Source organism: Trachypithecus francoisi, unplaced genomic scaffold, assembly GCF_009764315.1.
Source record: "Trachypithecus francoisi isolate TF-2019V2 unplaced genomic scaffold, Tfra_2.0 Lachesis_group10, whole genome shotgun sequence".
NCBI classification, from domain to species: domain Eukaryota; kingdom Metazoa; phylum Chordata; class Mammalia; order Primates; family Cercopithecidae; genus Trachypithecus; species Trachypithecus francoisi.
The window spans coordinates 44,626,070-44,652,136 of NW_022681455.1; the positions used below are offsets into that span (position 1 = coordinate 44,626,070).

General features: G+C 39.3%; 1 protein-coding gene across 1 annotated transcript in view; it reads left to right on the plus strand.

Annotated features, from left to right (window-relative positions):
• The window catches only part of CDC5L (cell division cycle 5 like), a 58,937-nt gene that overhangs the window by 10,916 nt on the left and 21,954 nt on the right, over positions 1-26,067 (plus strand). Inside the window, exons 6-11 of the mRNA XM_033217351.1 lie at positions 5,094-5,312; positions 7,604-7,748; positions 9,709-9,897; positions 19,449-19,597; positions 22,626-22,788; positions 24,428-24,592. Of these exons, the coding sequence (XP_033073242.1) occupies positions 5,094-5,312; positions 7,604-7,748; positions 9,709-9,897; positions 19,449-19,597; positions 22,626-22,788; positions 24,428-24,592 (1,030 nt within the window). The remainder of the gene's footprint in view (positions 1-5,093; positions 5,313-7,603; positions 7,749-9,708; positions 9,898-19,448; positions 19,598-22,625; positions 22,789-24,427; positions 24,593-26,067) is intronic.

A 26,067-nucleotide genomic window follows, 5' to 3' on the forward strand; every position in this document is an offset into this window, starting at 1 on the left:
TTGGTTATATTCATTTAGCGTTATGATGTAAAGGTTTTCTAATGTGGTTTGAAGTCTTTATTTCCATTATTTATAAATGAAATTACTTTAAAATTTGAAATATATTTTTCTAAACCTTTCTCTTTCTCAACATAGATGTGCATTTATGTGTATATATGTACAGACATACAAAGTTGGATCATACTGTAGTTTTAATGAGAAGTCAGCTGTAAATCTTACTGAGATTTCCTTGTAAGTGTTGAATCATTTTTGTCATACTGTTTTTAATTTTAATTTTAATTTTTTTTAAGAGAGGGTCTTTGTTGCCTAGGCTGTAGTGCAGAGTTCACTGCAGCCCTTAACGCCTGGGCTCAAGCAGTCCTCTGCCTTAGCCCCCTGAGTAGCTGAATCTACAGATGCACACCACCATTCCCACCTAAATAAAAAAAAAAATTTTTTGTCGAGACGGAGTCTCGCTGTGTTGCCCAGGCTGGTCTTGAACTCCTGACCTCAAGCTGTCCTCCTTTCTTGGCCTCCCACAGTGCTGGGATTGCAGGTGCGAGCCACTGTGACTGGTTTGTCTTACTGCTTTTAAATCTTCTTGTTTTTGACTTTCAGCATTTTTAATATGATGTGTCTGTTTGTAGATTTCTTTTTGTTTATCTTACTTGGAGTTCATTGAGCTTACTGGATATGTAGATTAATGTTTTTCAATAGATTTTTCAAAATTTCAGCCATTATGTATCTTCAAATATTTAATTCTGCTCCTTTCACTTCTCTCCTTTTGGTGTCCCTGTTATGCTTATGTTGGTGCATTTGATAGTGCAACATATTTCTCTGAGGCTCTATTCATATTTCTTCATTATTTTTCTCTGTTTAGATTGCATAATTGTTACTGCTCTGTCTTAAAGTTTGTTAATTCTTCTGCCAGTTCACATCTACTGTTGAGCCTCTTTACATTTCAGCTTTGTACCTTGTTTTGTTTTGTTTTTTTTTTTTTGAGACAGAATCTGGCTCTGTCACCAGGTTGGAGTGCAGTGGCGTGATCTAGGCTAACTGCAAGCTCCGCCTCCCGGGTTCACGCCATTTTCCTGCCTCAGCCTCCTGAGTAGTTGGGATTACAGGCGTCTGCCACCACACCCAGCTAATTTTTTGTATTTTTAGTAGAGACGGGGTTTCACCATGTTGGCCAGGATGGTCTCGGTCTCTTGACCTCGTGATCTGCCTGCCTTGGCCTCCCAAAGTGCTGGGATTACAGGTGTGAGCCACCGTGCCCAGTCTGTACTTTTTTTTTTTTTTCTTTCAGACAGTTTTGCTCTGTCACCCTGGCTGTAGTGCAGTGGCACGATCTCTGCTCACTGCAGCCTCCACCTGCCGGGTTCAAGCGATTCTCCTGTCTCAGCCTCCCGTGTAGCTGGGACTACAGACGTGTGCCACCATACTCGGCTAATTTTTTTGTATTCTTAGTAGAGACAGAGTTTCACCAAGTTGGCTGGGCTGGTCTCAAACTCCTGACCTCAGGTAATGTGCCCGCCTCGACCTTCCAAAGTGCTGGGATTACAGTGTGAGCCACCATGCCCGGCCACTTTATTTTTTTTAAATTAAATAAAATTTTTTTTCATTTTTGTTATTTCATTCCCTTTCTAAGTTAGCTGATCAGCTTTGTGCTTTTCAATTTGAGAATTTCCATTTGTTTATTTTTAAGCATTTTTGTCTCTTTACTGATATTCTCTATTTGATGCAACATTGTTATCATACCTTCCTTTACTTCTTGGTTTTCTTTTGTTCTTGGAACATAATGGCTACTTTCTGATTTGCTTTTCTAAGATCAACAGAGCGGGCACAAAAGAACCAGCCAGCAGGCAAGGGTAGGAGCAAAACTGCAAATTTATTTTTGGTCACCTAGCTTCAGGGAAAGAAGGTGGGTAGAGAGAGGTCTGTCGGCCTCCGGTGGGGCTCTCCGGCGGGGTTCCTGATACAGTCCCGACATCCCGACAGGAGTGGGGCTGGGAAGTCCGCGCCTGGCGTCCCTCCGGAGCGGCTTTTCTAGCAGTGGGAGGGCAATAGGCGGGGCACGGGCGTGTCGGGGGGCGTTCCGCAGGTGCGACCAGGTAAATCTTAGTCTCTTCGGATTGACGTCACCTGGCGCATGCCCGGTTGGTCTGCACCGTCCCTGGCACCCGCTGCATTTTCGCGCGCGCGGGAAAAGTTGGTGATGCAGAACCCGGAAGTGCGCCATCTTGCCTCCGTTCATCCAAACACTTTCAAGTCTATTAATCTGACATCTGATTGCACTCTCAGGCAGTTTTTGTTGCTTGCAGTTTTTCTAGTATTTGGGTCATTCTTTCCTGTTTCTTTGCATGTCTTATAATTTTTTATTGGAAACAAGACATTTAAGATGATGTATTGTAGCAATTTTCGGTACTCCCCCAGCCTTCATTTATTATTTGCTTGTTTACTTGTTTGGTGACTGGTTTATTTTATTTCATTTAATGTTTTTGAGATGGAGTCTTGCTCTGTCACCCAGGCTGGAGTGCAGTGGCATGATCTCGGCTCACTGCAACCTCTGCCTCCTGGGTTCAAGTAGGTCTCTTGCTTCAGCCTCCAGAGTAGCTGGGATTACAGGCACTCTCTACCGTGCCTGGCTAATTTTTATGTTTTTAATAGAGACAGGGTTTCCCCATGTTGGCCAGGCTGGTCTCGGATTCCTGACCTCAGATGATCCACCTGCCTTGGCCTCCCAAAGTCCTGGGATTACAGGCATGAGCCAGCGTGTCTGGCCAGTTTTAGTCTATCTAATTCTTCGCTTCCCTCCTGTGAGAAATGTGAAGCATCTGATGTTGCTCCCCAGGGAGGCAGTCTTGTGTATGCTCACAGACATCCTGAGATGGCATGGTTTGGGCAGGCCTCTCTTTGACGTTCCTTTCCTGTTAAGTTTCATTGATTGCCAGCTGTTTGCTCTGTTTTCAACAGTGTCCTGGGGCATAAGTTGCACTACAAATTGATCCAGTCAGATTTGGGCTCCTTTCAAGGGATGCTTCCTGATATCAATGTTTGAGATTTATTCTCACCCCGGGAGGGCTCCTCCCAGCTCTTATTCCCTATTTTTCTCTGGCAAACTAGTAGGCCTACAGATTCACTGGTATCTCCATTGAGTCTGTTAAGTGTTTTCCCAGCTTGCCTTTTACCAGAACTTCCACTGTTTTTGAGAGTGCCCTTAGGCTTGAACTTCTCTACACTCTGTTGCAAATGAGGTCCTTTTGTTTGAGGAGAAATGTGGAGCTCAGTTCTGTGTCCTGCTTCTTCCCCAGGGCCCTGACAGGGCATGTCTCCAAGTGGTAGCCCTACTTTATTAGCTGAGTGTTTGGTGGGAGGTGGGGGATGGACAGCAGCCCAAGGTTTCCTTGGCTTGCCCTCCCTGTCCACCCCCAGTGTGGAACCCTCATCTCATAAGCCAAGGCACAGGCTATCAGGGCTCCAGTATTCTCAGCAGCACTGTGTCCAAAGCTAGGACTTCTGTTTGAATAGAGGAAGGAAGGCCACTTCTCAGCCACTCTTGATGAAACTTTGCCACCAGAAATACTGATGTCCTGCTCCTCCTGGAATGAAAGCCCTTCTACTGGGAGCTGGAGGGTAGAAGGAGCCCTGGGTTCTTGGCTGCACTTGTGTGGAGTGGCGTCTCCGTTTCTCTGAGCTGAGGGGAAGGAGGAAGTGGGTCTTGATTTAAATATTATATTCTTGTGTTTCTTACCGAGTTTAAGTAGATTTTCTTGATTTAATGTTTATTTGCTGTATCTGCTTCAGATCCTCTTCAGAGACTTCAATTGGTTATTTTTAAAATACATGTAATTTTCATCATTCTCCCTGGGTAGTGAGTTTATGGAGTTCCTCATGCTGTCGTGCTGGAAGTTACTGATAGATACTGTTTTGTAACTTGTTTTCCGTCTTTAATATTGTGAATAGCTTTTCTTATGAAATCGTTACAGTTATAGCAACATAGGAAGATTATTATTAGTATTTTAGATTTGCTTCGTATCTCATCAGGCATATATTCATTGATATATATGCATAGAGTTCTTCTTACGTGTTGCTCTGTAACATGTAAACTTTCTAACGTTTTTTACACAGTGGTGTGTCCTGGGCCTATTTCCATGTCAGAGTAGATTTATAGCCTTTTAAAAGTTTATGTAAATGCCTGTATAATATCTTATAAATTCATTTAATTTCTTACTGATAGATGTTTAGATTGTATCCAGCTATCCACTATTATAAACAATGCTTAGTGAACAGCTTTGTAGTTAAGTCCTTGCTCATGGTCTAACTTATTTCCTTAGGCTAAAGGCTAAGGAGTGAAATTGCTGCTCAAAAAATATGAACGTCTTTAGGCTGTGAATGTGTATTTCTAGCTTCTCTTTGGGAAAAGATGCACTAATATACTTTTTCATTACCAGTGCAGCAGACTGTCCATTTTTTGCAGCCTTGCCATTAAAACAAAAAACTGAATGGTATTAATTAGATATGCACAAATGGTACTTGTTAATTTAATTTGTGATTCTTTAATTGTTAAGTAAAACTTTTGTCATTTTAGCTACCTGCATTGTTTCCTTTGTGAACTGTGTTTACACCCTTTGAGTGCATTAAAAAAAAAAACCTTTGCTTAGACTCTTTATATTTAATCATCATACTAGTTGCAAATATTTTTTCCTAGTATTTGCCTTTTAATTTCATTTATAAATTTTCATAGTGCTACAGTTAGAAGTTTTATATCTCAAAGCTCTTCAGTGTACAGATGAGTGGACTAAAAGGAAACAAAAAGCTGTTGATTTTTTTCCTTTGCCATTTATTTAATTTATATTTGGTAAGTACATTTCCATCCAGAAATAAGATATATATTTACTTGTAGTTCCTTTTGGTTTTTCTTTTTGCCTTATTGTGTGCATTTGTGTGTGCACCTTTAAATTAAAACTAGGATTTGTTTTGGTGAATGATGTGAGGTAAGGATTTAAATAAATATTTCTTCCCTAAATAAATAGATCTTTTTTTTTAACTGTATGGGATAATTTATCCGTACCACATGGCAGATGATTTTCAAAGTGATTTTGCATTCTTTTCAGACGTCTTGCTGCCCTCCAAAAAAGAAGGGAACTTCGAGCAGCTGGCATAGAAATTCAGAAGAAAAGAAAAAGGAAGAGAGGAGTTGATTATAATGCTGAAATCCCGTTTGAAAAAAAGCCTGCCCTTGGTTTTTATGATACTTCCGAGGAAAACTACCAAGCTCTTGATGCAGATTTCAGGAAATTAAGACAACAGGATCTTGATGGGGAGCTAAGATCGTAAGTTGCCTTTCTGATTTTGGAAATGGAAAGGAATAGTAGGAGGAGTCTTACGAAGGGCGAAGTATTATCCTTGTCAGTGCCAGATTTTTATTATTTATTTAAAATTTTTTAAAAATTAGTTTATTTTTTTTGAGACGGTCTTGCTGTGTTGTCCAGGCTGGAGTACAGTGTTACAAACACGGCTTACTGAAGACTTGACCTCCTGGGCCCAAGCAGTCCTCCCACCTAAGCCTCCTGAGTAGCTAGGCCTTCAGGTGCACACCACCACACCTAGCTAATTTTTTTTTATTTTGTAGGGTGGGATCTCCTTTTGTTGTCCAGACTGGTCTCAAACTCCTGGGCTCAAGCGATCCTCCTTAAAGTGTTGGGATTATGGGCATCAGTTACTGTGCCTGGTCTAGATTTTTATTAGTACAATGTGGCCTACATATGGTTTTATTTATTTAATGGATTCATCTTTCCGAGAAAATCAGGGACTCTGGCTATCATGTTTTTAGCACAGAATGCTGTTTATGGCTCTTAAGTTGAAGTGCGTGGCTCTTAATTGACTGTTTACTGTTTGAATCACTTCTTAACTTTTAGGTACTTTTATGAATAGGTTAGTTTTACTGGTGGCTGAGGAATCTGTCAAAATTGAGTCTGGTTTTTTTAGTCTTTAAAAAAATTTGTTTTGTTTTAAGACAAGGTCTCACTCTGTCACCCAGGCTGGAGTACAGTGACATGATCACAGCTCACTGTATCTTCCACCTCCCAGGCTCAAGCGATCCTTCCACCTCAACCTCCCAAGTAGCTGGGACTACAGCTGTGTGCCATCATGACTGGCTAATTTTTTATATTTTGTAGAGAGGTGGGTCTTGCCATATTATCCATGCTGGCCTTAAACTCCTAGGCTCACGCTACCCTCCCTTTGCCTCTCTCACAAAGTGTTGGGATTACAGGTATGAGTCACCACGCCCGGCCCTTTTAGTCTTTTCTAGTGAAAAATTTTGTTTTTATTAAGATGAAATTAAAAGAAAAAACTATGGATCCTTTCACTTGATGGGATAGATACACTTTTATAAAATCTTTATGTTTTAGAGGATAGCAGATTTTCCCTATTTCTTGAGATTTTTAGTTTCTTTAAATCTCATACCTGAATATTGTAGGGAAAGTATTTTATGGTTGTCAAGGATTTTTTAAAGTTTTCTACTCTGTTGACCTTTCATTTCTGTTGATACGAATTGTTACAAAACAACAGCTATCACTCATTGTAAAATAGGATTTTCTTGTATGTACTCCATTGTATTTATTCCTCAAATTAGGACTTTGCTTTAGGTGGGCTGTACAAATAAAGAGATTGAACAGGAAAACTATTCATTTGGAAGGAGTACTAAGTGGGGGAGGCAAGAAAGACACAGAAGGGGAGGAGGTATTCCTGGAGCTTTGAAAGACTGCTTTGAGTCTGTCTTTAGGCTTCTTAACCATGTTTAGATGTCACTTGTCAGTATTAAAACAGCCTTTTTAAAAAAATTGTGAATTTTAAGAATCGTGACAATTTAATAAGTTTTAAAAGGAAATTTAAATATTATATTTTAATTATATTTCTTTCATACACATTGTCCTTTTTACATACTTGTCATACTTTTTCCTATGTGCACACACGTTTTCATTGAATATTCATAATATAGGAATAGTTTTTCTTTTGACATTATGTGGAATGTTTTGCTTATCACAATCTTCATACTTATATGTTTTAATGTTTAGTACTTCAATTACTTAGGGTGTGTTATTAATAATTTTATTGCTATTCTGAGTTTGCTTTCATCTTGAATATAGTAAGTAATGGTATAGGGGACCACTTAATGTATATTGTTTTTGCCTTTTTTTAGTTATTTTCTTTTTTTTTTTGAGATGGAGTCTTTCTCTATCGCCCAGGCTGGAGTATAGTGGCGCGATCTCAGCTCACTGCAACCTCCGCCTCCCAGATTCTAATGATTCTCCTGCCTCAGCCTCCGAGTAGCTGGGATTACAGGCATGCGCCACTACGCCTGGCTAATTTTTGTATTTTTAGTAGAGATGAGGTTTCGCCAGTTTGGCCTGGCTGGTCTCACACTCCTGACCTCAGGTAATCCACCCACCTGGGCCTCCAAAGTGTTGGGATTACAGGCGTGAGCCACCGCACTCGGCCTTTTTAGTTATTTTCTTAGAAATGAGGTTGTTTGTTCAAAGGGTATGAGTATTTGTATGAATTTTAATGTTTTTGCCTATATGTAACTTACAAATCTCTTTTCTACCTTGATCCATGACAGTGAAAAAGAAGGAAGAGATAGAAAAAAAGACAAACAGCATTTGAAAAGGAAAAAAGAATCTGATTTACCATCAGCTATTCTTCAAACTAGTGGTGTTTCTGAATTTACTAAAAAGAGAAGCAAACTAGTACTTCCTGCCCCTCAGGTAATCTGATAAAAGCAAATTTTTCACTATGTGAATTTATATGCTTATGTCATTTATTCAGCAAATGTTTGAAGGCCTGTGTACCAGGTTTGTGGTGGATGCTCTTAAGAAATTCACAGTTTAATGGGTGAGACACACATAAAAACAAGTAATTGTGGGTTGGCTGCGGTGGCTCACGCCTGTTATTTCAGCACTTTGGGAGACCAAGATGGGCAGATCACCTGAGGCCAGGAGTTCAGGACAGCAGGAGCTCCTGCCCAGCATGGTGAAACCCTGTCTCTACTGAAAATACAGAAATTCGCTGGGCGTGGTGGCACACACCTGTAATCCCAGCTACTCAGGAGGCTGAGGCGGGAAAATCACTGGAACCCTGGAGGTGGAGGTCACAGTGAGCCAAGATCGTGCCACTGCACTCCAGCCTGGGTGACAGAGTGAGACTGTCTAAAAAAAAAAAAGAAAAAGAAAAACCCACAAGTAATTGTGATATAGTGTGATAAGATAGCTTCAGCCTCTCTGTATAAATTATTGTATCAGGTATTAAACTGCTCATATGATGGTTTGGTAAGTAATCGTCAACTGTTAACATTTTGTCAACAGGTTAGGGTTTTAGGCTTTTTTGTAGCTGACAAGGGTAAAGATGTGGTTTGGCTTTGTGGACTTTAAGCTACCTTCTCCCAGGGAATGTTTTGTTGTGTTATGCTTATCTTTTTTGAGACAACACTTGTGAAAATCAATGTGGGAGTTGTGGAGAAAAGAGATACAAACATTCTTTCATTGAGCTTATTACAGGCTGTATTCTTTTGACTTACTCTAGTTGGTCAGAAACATGGGACCTTAGAGTAACTTTCTTTCTTTCTTTTTTTTTTTTTATGGGACTGAGTCTTGCTCTGTCGCCAGGCTGGAGTACAGTGGCGCCATCTAGGCTCACTGCAACCTCTTCCTTCCGGGTTCAAGCGATTCTCCTGCCTCAGCCTTCCAAGTAGCTGGGACTATAGGCGTGCGCCACCATGCCCAGCTAATTTTTGTGTTTTTAGTAGAGACAGGGTTTTACCATATTGGCCAGGATGGTCTCAATTTCTTGACCTCATGATCTACTCGCCTCGGCCTCCCAAAGTGCTGGGATTACAGGTGTGAGCCACTGTGCCTAGCTAACCTTTTTTTTTTCTGTTTTGAGTAGTACAGCTTTGTAGAATTGGACAGATTTAATGGTGCAGAAGAAAGGACTTAGGAGACCAGATGAACTCTTTTCCCCTGTGAGCACATTGGCTGCATCAACACAAGATTCTTGAGCATAAACTAATTTTGTCATATCCTGACATTCCTAGTGGGGATATTTATTAAATTGAAATTTTGTCTTTAATTTTTTTCTTAGTACACCTTAGGATATTTATTTTGGTAAAATTACTAACACAACTCCTTTAGATTTTCTTAGGGATCTTGTGGCTCACTGGACTATTTCTGTGTGATATATTAATTGGTTTTCAGTCTTCCTCCTCCAATTTTGTATAAATACTGCTATTTTACATTCTTGGTACATTGATACGTTGATTTGAAAGAATTTCAGTATAGAGATACAGCCTTTGTAGCTTGATTTTATATCATATGTGAATTTTCCCCTCACATTCTGTAAGGAAGGCTTTCTAAAGTTATATTATGGAAACTTTCAAAGCCGCAACAAAGATGAGTACTACCTTGAACCCCTGATACTAATCAAACAGCTTTAGCAATTCATTTTTCTGGAATATGGAAATTTAAAGCTGCGTCAGCTCTCGGTTAAAATAGGGTTTTTTTTTTTTTTTTTTAAAAAGAGACAGTTTCGCTGTGTTGCCCAGGTTGGTCCTGAACTCCTGGGCTCAAACAGTTTGCCCTCCTCGGCCTCCCAGAGTGTTGGGATTACAAGTGTGAGCCAGTGTGCCCGGCCTCAGTTAAAATGTTGCTTACTATAATTGCGTCCTTTTAGATTTCAGATGCAGAACTCCAGGAAGTTGTAAAAGTAGGCCAAGCGAGTGAAATTGCACGGCAAACTGCCGAGGAATCTGGCATAACAAACTCTGCTTCGAGTACGCTTTTGTCTGAGTACAATGTCACCAACAACAGCATTGCTCTTAGAACACCACGAACACCAGCTTCCCAGGACAGAATTCTGCAGGTAAGATGTCAGGTAGTAGAATGAGCCTTTTACTTTGTTTATTGTCCTTAGAAGTATCATGCAGGAGAACTAAGTGGTTTGGTTGTGTTTCTTTTAGTGTAAATGGTTTGAAACTGAGTCCTGAATGCGTAGATCTTGCAACATTTCTGTAGTAGAGAAGCTAAATAGATTCAGCAATAAGTTTTATTTTCCCATTTATTAATTTGTAACTTTTTGAAGCCAGCCCTTCTACCTTCATTAATCTTTTGTACCTGTCAGTAAAGCATCGTTTTGTAAAATTTCACATTGCCTACCAATCCTAGAAAGAAAGAAAGACTTTCTTGCATTTCTGTACTTAGCTTCGCATAGTGTGCCTGCAGTTCTGCTTTCTTCCCTCTCTCTAACACCTGGGGTAGACACAGCTTTGTGTGTTCCCAGGGTATCTGTATACCAGAGAATATCCAAACCTACAAAACATAGTTGGGTCTTTTGGTACTCTTACATCTCATTTCCTCGTCTCTGATAGGAATGTAATTTTAAGGTTTTGATTCAAGGCAAACGGTTGTGTAAGGCTTAGCAAGAAAAATAGTTGTGCCCCTCATCCATAGAGGTACTTGTTACAACCCTTTGTTTTACTTTTACCGTTTAAGATCGTTGTTACTCGTTGACCATTTTCAGTTTTGGGCATTATCTGTTGATTTTCCACATATAATTTGACATTTGGCTTTCACACCCTCTGTGTCCGTCATGCATACATTTTCTATTCCCCTGTTGTCTCTTATAATTTGGTTAGCTTTATATTCTTGGTTTATCTTACGACTCTGTAAATCCTATTCATTGCTAAACCATGAATTACCTTAAAATTTGTGTAAGTTATACAAATATGTAATACTCTTACATATAGTATGTAATCTATAGCATACCATTTTACTTTGTGGTATAGTATTTTGTTTTTCTTGGAGTTAATACTTGTTTTATTCAGTTGCTAAGTTTTTTGACTAAGCCCTAATTCAAGTCTAGACTACGCTGGCTGTGTCCGTTTTCCCTAACCTGTGCTGACTTCAGATATTCTTATCTCTTTGAAGAAGTCTTTCTTAGAACTTCTGAATGTTCTTGCCTGGACTGATTTTTCTTCAGGGCTTGTTTATAGCTTGTTCTTTTGATTGCCCTTCACTGTCACCCTAGAGAGTCCATTGGATCCCGTCTTTTCGGGCTCCCATGCCTTTGGCTTTCTTGGTTTACTCCCTTGTTCAATGAAGAATATTATTCAGTAGCTTTCAGAGAAAGCATTCATAGGAGGTAGATTTTTTTTTATTAGTTTTTTTCATTGATAAGGAAAAATTGTATCTATGGTATACAGTATGATGTTTTGATATATGTATGCCTTATGGAATGGCTAAGTCAAGCTGTTTAACGTATACATTACTTTACATATTTATCATTTTTTTGTGGTAAGAACACTTAAAATCTACCCTTAGCAGTGTTCAAATGTACAGTATACTGTTATTTACTATAATTACTGTGATGTATAATCTCTTGAACTTATTTCTTCTGTCTTACTGAAATTTTGTGTCCTTTGACAGACATCTCCCTGGTTCCTTCACCCCTCAACCTCTAGTAACCACCATTTTACTCTTTTTCTGTGAGTTTGACTTTTTTAGATCCCACAAATAAGTAAAATCATGGGAAATTTGTCTTTCTGTATCTGGCTTGTTTCACTTACTGTAATGTCCTTCAGTTTCATGGATGTTCTCACAAATGACAGGATTTCTTTTTTCAGGCTGAAAAGTATTTTATTGTGTTTATATACAACATATTTTTTAATTCATTTTTCCATTGATGGACCCTTAGGTTGTTTCCAGAGGTAGAATTTTTCTAGATCTTGCATATCTGTCAATTACTAATCTACCCTCTTGATCGATAGTATAACTGGGTATAGAATCCCATATTGCAGTGGTTTTTGTTCACAGTGTTGAAGGTAGCGCTGCAGGGTCTTCTGGCTTCCACTGTTGCTCTTGAGACCTCCTATACTGTTCAGTTTGTTAAAAGGAAACCTAGTTTTTTCTTTTCTGGAAGCTTATATTATCTTACATGATTTATGAGGCATGTTTCTTGGTGTAGGTCTTTTTCAACTACTGTGGGTCTTTTCATTCTGGAGACTCCTGGCCTTCAATTTTGTAAAATTATTTTGAATTAAATTTTTTTTCTCCCTTTCGTTGATCTCTTTATGAACCTCCAAGTTTTCTGTTAATTCCTCTGCAGTTTTCTATCTTATTGATTTTGATTTATTTGTAGGAGGTTTTTCTCAATTTTATCTTTATTTGGTTTTTAATTTACTCTCGTATATGTAATGTTTAAGTGCTTTAAAAATTTTTTTTTTTTTAACCATCTCTTATTTCATGAGTATCTTATGTCTCTGAGGCTGTTAATGATGGTTTTGTTTTTACAAGTTTTCTTTTCCTTGCATAGTTTCTAAGTTTTTTGTTTTGTTTCCTTTCTGTCTTTCCTGATGGATATTTCCTCAAATGTCTGGTGCTCTTTGCCTGTGTCTGGAGGTGGGTGGGGGCAATCACAAGCTGATTGGAAACTCTTTGGGTGTGCGTAGGGCTCTTTGACTCTTGGCTTCCCTGGAGACCGATCTGGCTGGGATGTTTCATTGGGGAAATTCTTGATGTCAGTGTTAGTCCTTTTGGGTCAGTGTTAGTTCTTTTTGCTTAGGTTAGTCAGATTCCTCAGAGAAGTAATTTCTAGTCTCCTATCTACAGGGTATAAAGTTGGCCAGCCTCTGGGGAAAAAGTTGGGGAAAAAGGCTGGATGTCTCCAATCTAAAATAAAAACTTCTGCTTCATTTGTCTATTTTCATAGTGATAATTTTGCTCCTAACTCTTGATATTCTCTGGTTTAGAAATCTTTTTTGTACTCTCTTCAGAGAGTAAAGCCCCTCTGTCTTTTGTAAATCCTGAGAGACAGAGAGAGAGAGAGTGTGTGTGTGTGTGTGTGTGTGTGTGTGTATGTGACAAAATCTTACAGACTTTGTTTTTTATTATCACTCTCCCTTTTCTTCTCTTTTTATATTGTTTCATGAAAGTTTACGAATTTATGGCACATTAGTTATTAACCAACTCAAGGCTTTGAGGAGGTCTGAACATATGGTTTCAAGTAAATAAGTAAGATATCTAGCATATCAGAAGCTTTAAAAACAGTAATGTGATCTTGCATTTATTTCCTTGGACTCTGAACACAAGTAACGAATGTGTTCTAGGGTGTTCAAGGCCAGGTAAAGTGTCAGATAAGCCTGTTCAGGCAGACTGGGAAAGAGAAAACCTAACCACTCACAGAGGAAACATGGAGGGACCTAAACAATCCGGAATACAGACAGGAATCCACTTAAACGATATAGACCTGTTAATAACAGGGGGCAATAATGGCTATAGATATTGTAAGAATCCCACTAGCCATCTCCTTCTGGTGGCCCTAAAGTGATGGAGATGCTTCTGATAGAGGCTCTGTCAGTGTTATGTGGCTTAGTATTGCTTGTGCATGTGTAGCACTTATCCAGCCCTTTCATTAAAATACAGAGCGTGCTTTCCTGGTTCTGTCACTTTATCCGCGCCTCAGCCTTTCAGATGTCTCCACTTCTCTGACAGATAGGAATAACCTGTCCCCCACTTTTTTTTTTTTTTTTGAGACAGAGTCTCACTCCCATCTCCCAGGCTGGAGTGCAGTGGCACAATCATGGCCACTGTGCCCAGCCAGTTTTTTTACTTTTAGTAGAGACGGGGTTTCGGCATATTGCCCCAGGCTGGTCTCGAATTCCTGGATTCAAGTGATCTGCCGCCTTGGCCTCTCAGAATGCTGGGATTACAGGCATGAGACACTGCACCTGACCCCTACTTTTTTCAGTGGTGCTGTTTGAGGAAGTTTGCAAGTGTGATTATTCACACTTGAAATAAAAAAAAAAATAGTTTTTTTTTAATTTTGGGAAAAAATTACATTATAGGGTAATATAAGGGACATTTAATGGAACTCCTTTCATGGTTTTTAAACAGTTTTATTGAGATATCATTCTGACAAAATTCACCCATTTTTACTGTATTTACCGAGTTGTATAGCCATCACCACAGTCAATTTTAGAATAATTACATCATCCAGAAAAAAAACCCCTACCCATTCCCCATTCCCCTCAAACCTGCCAAGTTTTTAGGCACCCATTAATCTACTTTGTATCTCTATAGAGTTCCCTATTCTGCACATAGATGTAAATGAAATCATATATGATGTTTTGTGACTGGCTTTTTTCACTTTGCATAATATCGTCAAGGTTCATCCATGTTGTAGCTTGTATCAGTACTTCATTCCTTTTTGTCGTTGAGTAATATTCCATTGTATGAATATACCATGTTTTGTTTATCCACTTATCAGCTGATGGACACTTGGGTTGTTTCTGCCTTTTGACTGTTAGGAATAATGCTTCGAACAGATGCTTGTGTGGACATGTTTTTTTCCTTTCTCTTGCGTATATACTTAGGAGTGGAATTGCTGAGTCCTGTGGTAACTATGTTTAACTTTATGAGGAACTGCCAGACTGTTTTCCAAAGTCGCTGCACCATTTTATTTATTTATTTTTGAGACACAGTTTTGCTCTGTTGCCCAGGCTGGAGTGCAGTGGTACAATCATGGCTCACTGCAGCCTTGACCTCCTGGGCTCAAGCGATCCTCCCAACCTGGCCTCCCAAGTAGCTGGTACTACAGGCATGCACCACAAGGCCCAATTAATTTTCTAATTTTTTGTAGAGATGGGGATCTCACTGTGTTGCCCAGGCTGGTCTTGAACTCCTGACCTCAAGTGATCCTTCTGTGCCTCAGCCTCCCAAAACGCTGGGATTATAGGCATGAGCCACCGTGCCTAGCCCGTTGTACATTTTTATTAGGAATGTATAAGGGTTCTAATTCTTTACATCCTCACCAACACTTGTTTTCTTTTTGATTATAGCCTTCTTGTAATCAAACAGATCCTAGTTGTGAAGCGATATCTTGTGTTTTTGATTTGCATTTCCCTAATAGCTAATGACATTTCGTGTGCTTATTGGTCATTTTTATATCTTTGTTGTTGTTGTTGTTGTTGTTGTTGTTATTATTGAGACAGGGTCTCACTCTGTCACACAGTCTTGAGTGCAGTGGCGCCATTGTGGCTCACTGCAGACTCAACTTCTCAGGTTCAAGCAGCCCTCCCACCACAGCCTCTCAAGTAACTGGGACTACGGGTGTGCACCACTATGCCTGGCTAATTTTTTATTTTTGTAGAGATGGAATCTCACTATGTTGTCCAGGCTAGTCTTGAAGACCTGGGTTCAAGCGATCCTCCCACCTTGGCCTCCCAAAATGTTGAGATTACACAGGTGTGAGCCACTGTGCCTGGCCTGGCCTGTGTGTGTGTGTGTGTGTGCGCGCGCGTGTGTGTGTGTGTGTATTTTTTTTTTGAAATGGCTATTCATATTCTTTACCCATTTTTAAATTGGGTTATCTTTTTTTTTTAATTAAAAAATTTTTTTTGTAGAGACAGGGTCTTGCTGGTGTTGCCTAGGCTGGTTTTGAATTTCTGGCTTCAAGCTTCTCCTACCTGAGCTTTCCAGAGTGCTAGAATTATATACATGAACCATTGCACCTGACTGGGTTTTTAATAATTGTAAGAGTTCTTTGTGTATTCTGGATGTAAGTTCCTTATCTGATATAACTTGCAAATTTTCCTCTCATTTTGTAGGTTGTGTTTTCACTTTCTTAATGTTCTCATTTGCAGTACATGAGGTATAGTTTAGCTTTGTTTTTCTTTTTTGCTTATGCATTTAATCTTATCCAAGAAATTCTTTCCAGCCCTGCGTCATGAAGAGTTACTCCCATGTTTTTTCTTCAGATTTTATAGTTTTAGTGCTTACGTTCAGGTCTGTGATCCATTTTGAGTTAGTTTTTGTATGTATTATTAGGTATGGATCTACCTTCATTCTTGGGCATGTGGATATCCAGTTTTCCTAACACAATTTGTTGTAAAGACTGTTCTTTTCCCATTGTATGGTCTTATTAGCAGCCTTTAAAAAAGTCAGTTGACCATTAATGTAAGAGTTTATTTCTGGACTCTCAATTCGGTCTCATTGATCTATTATCTATCCTGTGCCAGTACCACACTGTCGTAATTTCTATAGCCTTGTAGTATCCTTCTGTGTTTTTAATACAGGCTTTTAAACTGATTGTTTTTTTTTTTTTTTTTTTTTTTTTGAGACGGAGTCTCGCTCTGTCGCCCAGGCTGGAGTGCAGTGGCCGGATCTCAGCTCACTGCAAGCTCCGCCTCCCGGGTTCACGCCATTCTCCTGCCTCAGCCTCCCGAGTAGCTGGGACTACAGGCGCCCGCCACCTCGCCCGGCTAGTTTTTTTTTTTTTTGTATTTTTAGTAGAGACGGGGTTTCACTGTGTAGTCAGGATGGTCTCGATCTCCTGACCTCGTGATCCGCCCGTCTCGGCCTCCCAAAGTGCTGGGATTACAGGCTTGAGCCACCGCGCCCGGCCTAAACTGATTGTTAAAGAATATTGAAGTAATGAGTGAATGTTAACTGAGAGAGTAGTAGTTATTTTGAAAAAGCACAAAACAGGTTTAGAACCTGAGCCATATACAGTAAGTTTGGGGCTTGTAACTTTGAATTCCTCTTCTAAAAGATGTGGGAAAAGTTATATATTTGTTGGAATTAGGTTTAGCTGTAACAGAAAACCTCTTAACAGTGGCCTAAATAGAATAGAGATTTATTTCTGTTTCATGTTCTAAATGTTGAGAGATACATCAAACGGGCTTGTGTGGCACTCCCTGGTGTCAGGGACCTGGGCACCTGCTTTTTTGTCCTCCCTCATGTCAGGTTTCTCTTCTTAGTTTCTCCTTGTGGCAGGTACAGTCGCTGCAGGGCCAGCCATCGTGTTTGCATATAGCCTGCAAGAAGGAGGAAAAAGGGCACACCCTTTCTCTTCTTAAGAACACGTCTCTTGTACACATCATTCTGTCTGTCCTGCTGGCCAGAACTTAGGCACACATGTCCTAGCTACTGGGACATGGGATATTTGTTCTGGGTAGCCAGGTGCGGGTTAAGAATTGAGGCTTCTGTTACTATGGAGGAAGAGAATGGGTGCTTGGTGACAAGGAGAAGTCTCTGCCACAGTAAAATAAATATCTGCTAATGAAAATGATTATGATTGGTTGAAGCCCTTTGGAGCCTCTAAGATAAACTGACAGAAGTTGAGATTTAGTCTAGTCTGTGACATATTTTTATGTAAAATTTTGATAAATTTAGTTTTCACTTTGTGAGCTTTTATTGGTTCAGTGTCTCTGTTCTATGTGTGATAAAGGTGGTACCTCTGGCTGCTGTTGTGTGTAGCCAGGGATAAGAGGAATTTTGCTTCTCTCTCTTGGCCTCCTCTGATCTAGTCTAGGATACATCAGTCAAGATTTAATTAAGGAAACAGAACCACTATGAAAATCATGGAATAAGGAATTTGTTAGAGGAATTAGTCCCATATACGGTTATGAGAAAAGCAGGGCATTAAAGGTCTGAAAAGGAGCGTTAAAGATCGGAGAAAGGTCACCAGCCCTGGCGTGGGGTGAGTTGTAGCTTATAGGGAAATCTGGAGGCTAGGCATGGAAGTCTGGAGGGTTGTTGGCTCTTTGTCACTACTGTTTCTGTGAGTTTGAAGCAGAAGTCTGGTCACCAGGGCTGCCTATAAAGGAGGAGAATTGGATATATGGAGCAGTGGGGTGCAAGGACACGCTGAAACTCGCCAACTCCTCTGCAAGTCGCTACCTCTAACCAATGATGGCCATCAGAGCGTAGTGGTTGCTACTTCACCTCTGTCACCTCTGCTTCTCCTTCTGCCTCTATCTCTGTTTTACTTTTGAGGAACTCTAACTCAGTACCAAGAGGGAAGAGGATTCTGGGAAACATCCCAGTGTAACCAGGTGGACAAAGGATAATTCACCACATAGGAGACAGCTCTCAGATGCCCCGGCATTTTACTGGACCAAACTCCCCCACTCCTTAGCCACACCATTTTTGGGAGTGTTGCCTATTTGTAATTTTGGCACATATGATATGTCACATGTCACCCACTCTTCCAGGAATATATACTTTTGCCATTTGATTCTTATTTCTCCTCTTTCCTGTGCAGAAGTTCTAAGCCTACATATGTTTCTTTCTAGTAAATGCTTTATATTTGGAATAGCAAAAAGGACACACATAGGGTCTTTGATAATGTAAAAGTCAAGATTTTTTTTCATGAGTAAAGATATACAGAATAACGGAATAAGTCTTGCTCTGGTTATTTTCATTTTGCCTTGAAATTTAGTGGTTTAGTGCGTTTTACTATGCTTATGACTTCTGTGAGTCAGGGATTCAGACAGGGCACAGAAGGAGTGGTTCGTCTGTGCTCCGTGATGTCTAGGGCCTTGTAAGGAGGACTCAGCAGTTCTGTGTGATTCGATGGATAGGGGATAGAGTCATTTGGAGGTGTTGTCTTTCCATGTCTGGTGGTTGATGCTGGCTGTTGGTTGGGTGGGTCCTCAGCTGGGAATGTGGAGTGAATCCGCGTGTAGTCTTTCCATGTGGCTTGGGCTTTCTCATAGTGTGGTGGTCTCAGAACAGTTGAAATTCTCACATGGTGTCTCAGGGCTCCAGTGTGGTGGGAAGCTGCGTAATTTTTTCTAAACTAACCTTGGAGGTCAAGCATTGTCACTTTTGTTGTATTCTGTTGGTTACAGGTGAATCACAAGCCCACCTAGATTTATGGGGAGGGAATATAGACCCGACCTCTTGATGGAAGGAGTATCATGGTTGGATTTTAAGAACATGAAACATGAGAGAGAGAAGGTTGTGACCATCTTTGGAAAATAAACTCTGCCACAGGCCCTAAGTTGGACATTAAGAGATTTATGGGTACAAAGATAGCACTGAGGACAGCGTTATAGTAGAGGGACTAAAGAGAACATGGGCAGTTCTGCCTGAAGAGATCAGGCAAGACTTCTGAAAGGGACCTGACCCCCACAAGTTGTTTTCTTGTGCAGTGGAAAGGTTGCTTCGGAGTATCTTAAGTTTCAGTAGAAGAAACAGACCTCAGAGACACTAATGAAGACTAGATAGAGAATTCAGTGGTGAAGCCAGACTAAAACCCAGGCATTCAGACATTTGGCCTAAGCTCACACTGGGAAATTTGAATTCTTGTATTTCATGATTATAGAGAGGTTTGGCACAGGTAATAGGAGAAGTTTTGGGGTAATAGTAATTTCATATGTGAGGCCACAAAAGCGCACCTCTACACAGAAAACTTTATTTGATATGTAAAACTTCTGATGTGATGTGTTAGATTGATAGAAGGAATGGAAACATTGAAATCTGACATGACTGGTATTCATTTTCTCTGTTGGTTTTCGTTGAGAAAATGAGTAAGAATTCTGCCTGCTTCAAGATTTGTATAGTAGGACCAGAAGAGATTCTGCAAGCCTGTCTAAACTGTTAACCGTGCTTCTTTGCCTGCTTGTTTGTCAGGAAGCCCAGAACCTCATGGCCCTCACCAATGTGGACACCCCATTAAAAGGTGGACTTAATACCCCGTTGCATGAGAGTGACTTCTCAGGTGTAACTCCACAGCGGCAGGTTGTACAGACTCCAAACACAGTTCTCTCTACTCCATTCAGGTATTGTAAATGAACATGTTTTTTATTTTAGAAAAACCTGAATTCAAGGACTTAGCATGTTTGCTTTAGTAATGTTTATGGAGAGTGAATACTTATTGTGTTGAGTTTTCCTCTTTGATTTCTTCTTCACAGTAATAAATAATAGTGTCTGGGAAATGGTTAAATACTGTGGAGTGCCTCTCCTTTTTTTTTTTAAAGATGGAGTCTCGCTCTGCCACCCAGGCTGAAGTGCAGTAGCACGATCTCAGCTTACGGAACCTATCTGCCTCCTGGGTTCAAGCGATTCTCATGCCTCAGCCTCCCAAGTAGCTGGGATTACAGGCGTCTGCCACCACACCTGTCTAATTGGAGTGTCCTTTTGCAAAACTTTGGATCCTGTCACGTTATTTTTGAATACTTTGTGTTTGATTTTAGAGTAGATTGATTCATTTTTAATGATTACTTTGTGAATTTTATTAAAATTGTAATCCTTTTATGTATTACTTTCCCTTCAGCATTTTATTGTGAAAATTTCAGACATTTAGAAAGGTTGAAAGAATGTGTGGAAGTTATCAGTATTGAAATGGAGTCACTTAATGTTACATTTTAATGAAAAAGGAACCCTCATGCTCATATGCCCATGACAGAAATTATTCCAGGGATCTTCTGAAAACCACACAAATTCCAGATAAGTTGCTTCTGTGAAGATGTTGCCCTACCAACAGCCAGTACAGGTTGAGCATCCCAAATCTGAAAATCCAGAATGCTCCAAAATCCAAACTTTTTTTTTTTTTGAGACGAAGTTTCGCTCTTGTTGCCCAGACTGGAGTGCAATGGTGTGAACTCGGCTTATCACAACCTCCGCCTCCTAGGTTCAAGCAATTCTTCTGCCTCGGGCTCCCGAGTAGCTGGGATTACAGTCTTGCGCTGCCACGCCCGGCTAATTTTCTATTTTTAGTAAAGATGGGGTTTCTCCATGATGGTCAGGCTGGTCTCAAACTCCTGACCTCGGGTAATCCACCCACCTCAGCCTCCCAGAGTGCTGGCATTACAGGTTTGAGCCACTGCGCCCGGCCAAAATCCAAACTTTTTGAGCACCAACATGACACTCAAAGGAAATGCGCATTGAAACGTTTCAGATTTCAGATTTCCTGATTTGCCATGCTCAACCAGTAAGTATAATGGAATTATCCCCAAATCTGAAAAAAATCCCATATCTATAACTCTTCTGGTCCCCCATTTCAGGTAAGGGATACTCTTATGTATACCGGCAATGAAAACAAATGCCACCTCCTGTGATAAGTCCCTGTAACCAATGGTCTTTGTTTCAAAACAGTTTACGTAGACTCCTCCCTTGTATCTTTAAAAACTTCTCCTTGCCCCAGCACTCTCAGGTATACCTATGGTCTGTTATAGCACACATATCCCACATTGTAATCCCTTGCTGTTCCCAAATAAACTCTTTGTTTTGGAGACCCAGTCTCTCACCTGTTGAAGTTGACAAATGGTAAAGTGAACATCCATATACCTACCACTTACATTTTAAGATCATTAATATTTTACTATGTTTGCTTTATCGCATATCCATCCACCAATCCATCATATTTTTTAATGAGTTTCAAAGTAACTTGCAGATACCAGTTTGCTTGATCCCTAAACACTTCCACATGCGTTAACTGGAATTCAGTATTTCTTTATAACTCTTTTGCTTAGTTTTAAGCTGCTGTTTTTTAAGAAGAATCTTCAAAATACAAATGTTATGGAAGCATGTAGTAGTAAAATGGAACTTACAGTGGTTGGATATATTTCGGGTTTACTTTGAATTTTAAGTGTTAAGATATGTCCTCCTACTGGTTATTTAGTAGAGAAAGCACTTCAGGCTATTACAGGTGTCATGACAGCAGAACCAAGAAGCACTGACAACCAGTCGTAGACATTTAACACTTCTTGAGAGTCTTATAAGAGAACGTAATACCTCACTTCCTATGTTTAGTTGGCCCTCTGTATCTGAGGGTTCCACATTTGTGGATTCAACCAACTGTGGATAGAAAATATTCCAAAAACTCAAACAGTACAACAATAAAAAATAACACAAATAAAAATACAATATAACAACTATTTATGTAGCATTTACATTGTATTGGGTATTATAAGTAACCTAGAGATGATTTAAAGTACATGGGAAGATGTGCATACGTTATATGCAAATACGATGCCGTTTTATATCAGGGACTTGAGCATCTGCAGATTTTGGTCCTGGAACCGATCCACCGATCTCCTGTGAATACTTAGGGACAACTGTATGTCTTGTCTCTCACCTAGATTGTAAAATCCTTGGGGGCGGGAACCACGTCTTATAACACCTTACTTATCAGGAATAGCTGTCTGGCAGCATCACCATTCTGCAACACACCAATATACAGGAAATAGGCAACCAGGGAAAAAAAAGGCTTTGAATATTTAAAATATAGATTGCTGCAAATTCTGTGGATCTTATTCCTAGGAGAATCTCTTAGGCCTCCCTCAGGAACTTACTCATGTTTACATGTGATTCCAAAAGTGTGGTGTTTGGTTTCTAAACAAAATGCAAAAGGAGGAACTATTTAAAGTGTGTACATTGGTAATAATGACAGTGACAATGATGTGAGAACCAACAGTTTGATAGGGAGGGTAGGAGACAAATATACACCAAACTCAAAAGAGTCATCTGGGGTCATTGAGTGTGGTGTCCCACCTCCCTGCCCGCTGCATGTTCCTAGCCGCCCTAATGTGCCAAGAAAAAGTTGAAATAATGTTCAGTGGGTGCAGTTTAGGAAGGCAAGAAAATATCAAATATAGTGATTAAGTCAATAAAATAAAAATACCATGCTAGCTAGACCAAACATTGATTTTAACCTAGAGATCCTAACAAAACCAGCTAGACAGAATTTCTGAAATCTTTATTCCCTTTTTTCTATATTTCCTGTGGAATAATTTATGTGAAAAACATTTGAAAGCACAATCTAAATATAAGTGGCACTTCTGTTAATTGGGATTCCTGTCTTTCTAGGACTCCTTCTAATGGAGCTGAAGGGCTGACTCCCCGGAGTGGAACAACTCCTAAACCGGTTATTAACTCTACCCCGGGTAGAACTCCTCTTCGAGACAAGTTAAACATTAATCCTGAGGATGGAATGGCAGACTATAGTGATCCCTCTTATGTGAAACAGATGGTAAATGTCAATTCCCTTTTAATACTCTTAAATTTTTTTTTAATATCTCATGGGTGCCAAATTAAAATTTCTCCTGTTCGTACATGTCACGTATACCTTAAGAATCTATATACCTGTGGATGCCAGAAAAAGAGAATGATTTGTAAGACTTGATGAAAGGGAATATTTTGGGCTCAAAACCCATCTTTCTTTATGCTTACTAGGTTTGTGAATATTGATGTTTGTTGTTGATTTCACTGAAGTTTTCTTCAGCAAGGTGAGGTAGAAAGCTAATGGTAAAAGTTAAGTTTTGCTTCTGCCCGTGTTATTGCATTTATTACTTTGCTATTGGGCCTTATTATCTAATGCCACAGAAATCATTGTGAAATTAAAAAAAAAACCTTCTAATTATACTGGCTTGTCTTCAGTTTAAAATTAATTCTAACTTCATGTATATATTTGGTTGATTTATATATGTTTCTTAAAGTTCAAATTGATATCAACTGAAGCCAACTCTGAATGGATACAGAGTTCTAAACAGATTCTAAACAGGTTCTAAACAGATTAAGAACCTCATGAGTGCAGAGCGTGCATTTGGACATTTGAGGGGATCTAAAGTTGAATATAGATGTCCTTTGTCGTGAGGAAATTTATATTCTGGGGAGATTGGCAGTACTAAACTCAGTCCAAAAATAATTGTAATATCAGAACAGAATAAGCCCTTTGAGTAAAGCCAATGTGCTTAGGGTAGTTAAAGAAGGGAATAATCACATTTGTTGGGTAACAGGAAAGCCTTATTGGAAGAGGTATGTTCCGAAGGAGGGTGGGGGCTGTCCCAGATGGAGACTACAGTGTGAGTAAGCACGGAGGATGTTTTAGACATAGCAACTCGTGTGTTCTTCACACCTGGTACATGTAAGTACTGAGGATGGACTGGAAAACCTCTGGGTACCAGGAGGGTTTTTTGGGAACCAGGACTCTACTTTCTTTCGTCTGCATGGGATTTAGTATTTTCATTAACAATAAACATATACATACAAATTAAGTATTTTTCAGAGTGGGTTTTATTAGTCCAAGGACAGACTAACTTTTGAACCTGTTCTTTTCATTTACTGTTAACTTTCGATGTCAGAAATGTGTTCCCTCAAATGAAAATTATAGTGGTCTTTTTTTCTGCCCTGGCCTCAAACCTCCTGTTGGAATATCCCAGAGTATCTTCAGTGATCACAAGTGAAAGTTTTTGATTGGTCTTAATGTTAGGAAGAAGAGGGGATAGAAAATAAACAAAAGCCTTGTCTTAGTTCTGAAGTCAGGATTATTTTTCTAGAATTAATATTAGGCTGATTTTTTTTGAGACTTTTTTTCTCTTTCTGTAATTTTTAATTTTTGTAGATACGTAGTGGGTGTATATGTTTATGGGGTACATGAGATATCTTGATACAGGCATGCATGTGTAATAATCACACCATGGAAAATGGGGTATGCATCCCCTCAAGCATTTAACCTTTGTGTTAGAAACCATCCAATTATTCTCTTAGTTATTTTAAATTGTACAGTTATTTTGACTAGACTGTTGTGCTATCAACTTTTAAGAGACTCATAAAATTCTGGTTGAATATTTAATATGCATGAATTGAGGAGGACCACTTCTTTTCTACAGGAAAGAGAATCTCGAGAACATCTCCGTTTAGGGTTGTTGGGCCTTCCTGCCCCTAAGAATGATTTTGAAATTGTTCTACCAGAAAATGCCGAGAAGGAGCTGGAAGAACGTGAAGTAGATGATACTTACATTGAAGATGCTGCCGATGTGGATGCTCGAAAGCAGGTGGGTAACTGTACTGAAAGAAGTGTGAGTTCGGCTGAATGTGTCAGTAGGCTCGAAGAATGAAGAACAGCCATTAAATGTCTCAAGATCTCTACCTAGTTCTTTTTAATATTGAAAAAACTTCTGAAGTAAATAATTTATGTCATTAATAATGTATCCTCACTTAATTAATATACTCACAATATTTTGATGGACATTCTTAAAATATATATATATGGAAATTTAAATACATTTTGTCAAATTCATTATGCTTCTCTAAAATACACATAGGTAGTCTTTTAGACATTGCTTCAATCTAGCAAAGAAAAGATGTTATTGGTTAGTCTTGAAAACAAATACATCTTGGTTTCTGAGTGGTGCGATGGTATGAGCCTGTAGTCTCAGCTATTGAGGAGGCTAAGGTGGGAGGGTCCTTTGGGCCCAGGAGTTTGAATCCAGTCCGGGGAACATAGTAAGACATGTATCTAAACTGGAGTTGGAAATTTAGATAGAGTATGTCAGAATAATATTAGTAACACTTTGTAGTAATATATCTTACACGTAATTACTTTCTCATTTGCACATAACAGCACAGTGATATAAACAGGATTAGTATTACAGGTTGAACATTGCTAATCCAAAAATCCAACGTCTGAAATGCTCCAAAATTCAAAACTTTTTGAGTGCTGACATGATGCTCAAAAGAAATGCTCATTGAAGCTTTTTGAATTAGAGTTAGTATAATGCAGATGTTCCAGAATCTGAAAAAATCAGAAATCCAAGATACTCTGGTCCCAGATATTTCTAATAAGGAATACTCAACAAGCTCAGATGAATTCAGGTCTCATGGTCTCAACTTTCTCAGGTCTAATGGTGGGTAAGTGGTGAATCCTAAACTAGTACTGATATTATATGACCCTTTCAGTAAGTCTTGCTGCAGTCCATTGCTGAATAATTTTAGATACCTTTAATCTCAGGGGATTGGAGTGAGAATGACATCAATGGAAATAATATTTTAGAGGGGACCGATATGAATGTGCTTTTCAGTGGGGAACAGAGGATGATACTTTTTGTGTTTAGTTCTCAGCTACTTTGAGTTACATTTACTCCTTCAGAAATGGCGTGAAATTTTAATGTGTTATCGCACATTATTCATAAGAATCAGGAAACTACATTTTTTGGCTGCCTTTTTGAATTAAAAGTCAGTAATTTTGGAGTGAAAGGGAAGAAAGAGTTGTGTCGTGGGAGTCTCTTTGGAGTTTAGGTTTTCCATATTGATGAGAGAAGTTTGTTGTGTGATGGATGGATCCATGCAAATTTGGAGAATGCTCTAGTAGACATTGGAAGCTCTTAGTTTCTATTAAAATGAGAGTGAATAGACTGATTCATTTCTGTTGCCTTAGCATTGCCTTTCTACAAACTTAAACCGATTTCTAAACTTTAGCTATTGAACACACATGATCTTACATACCAAAGTGTTTTTAGCTTTATTGAGA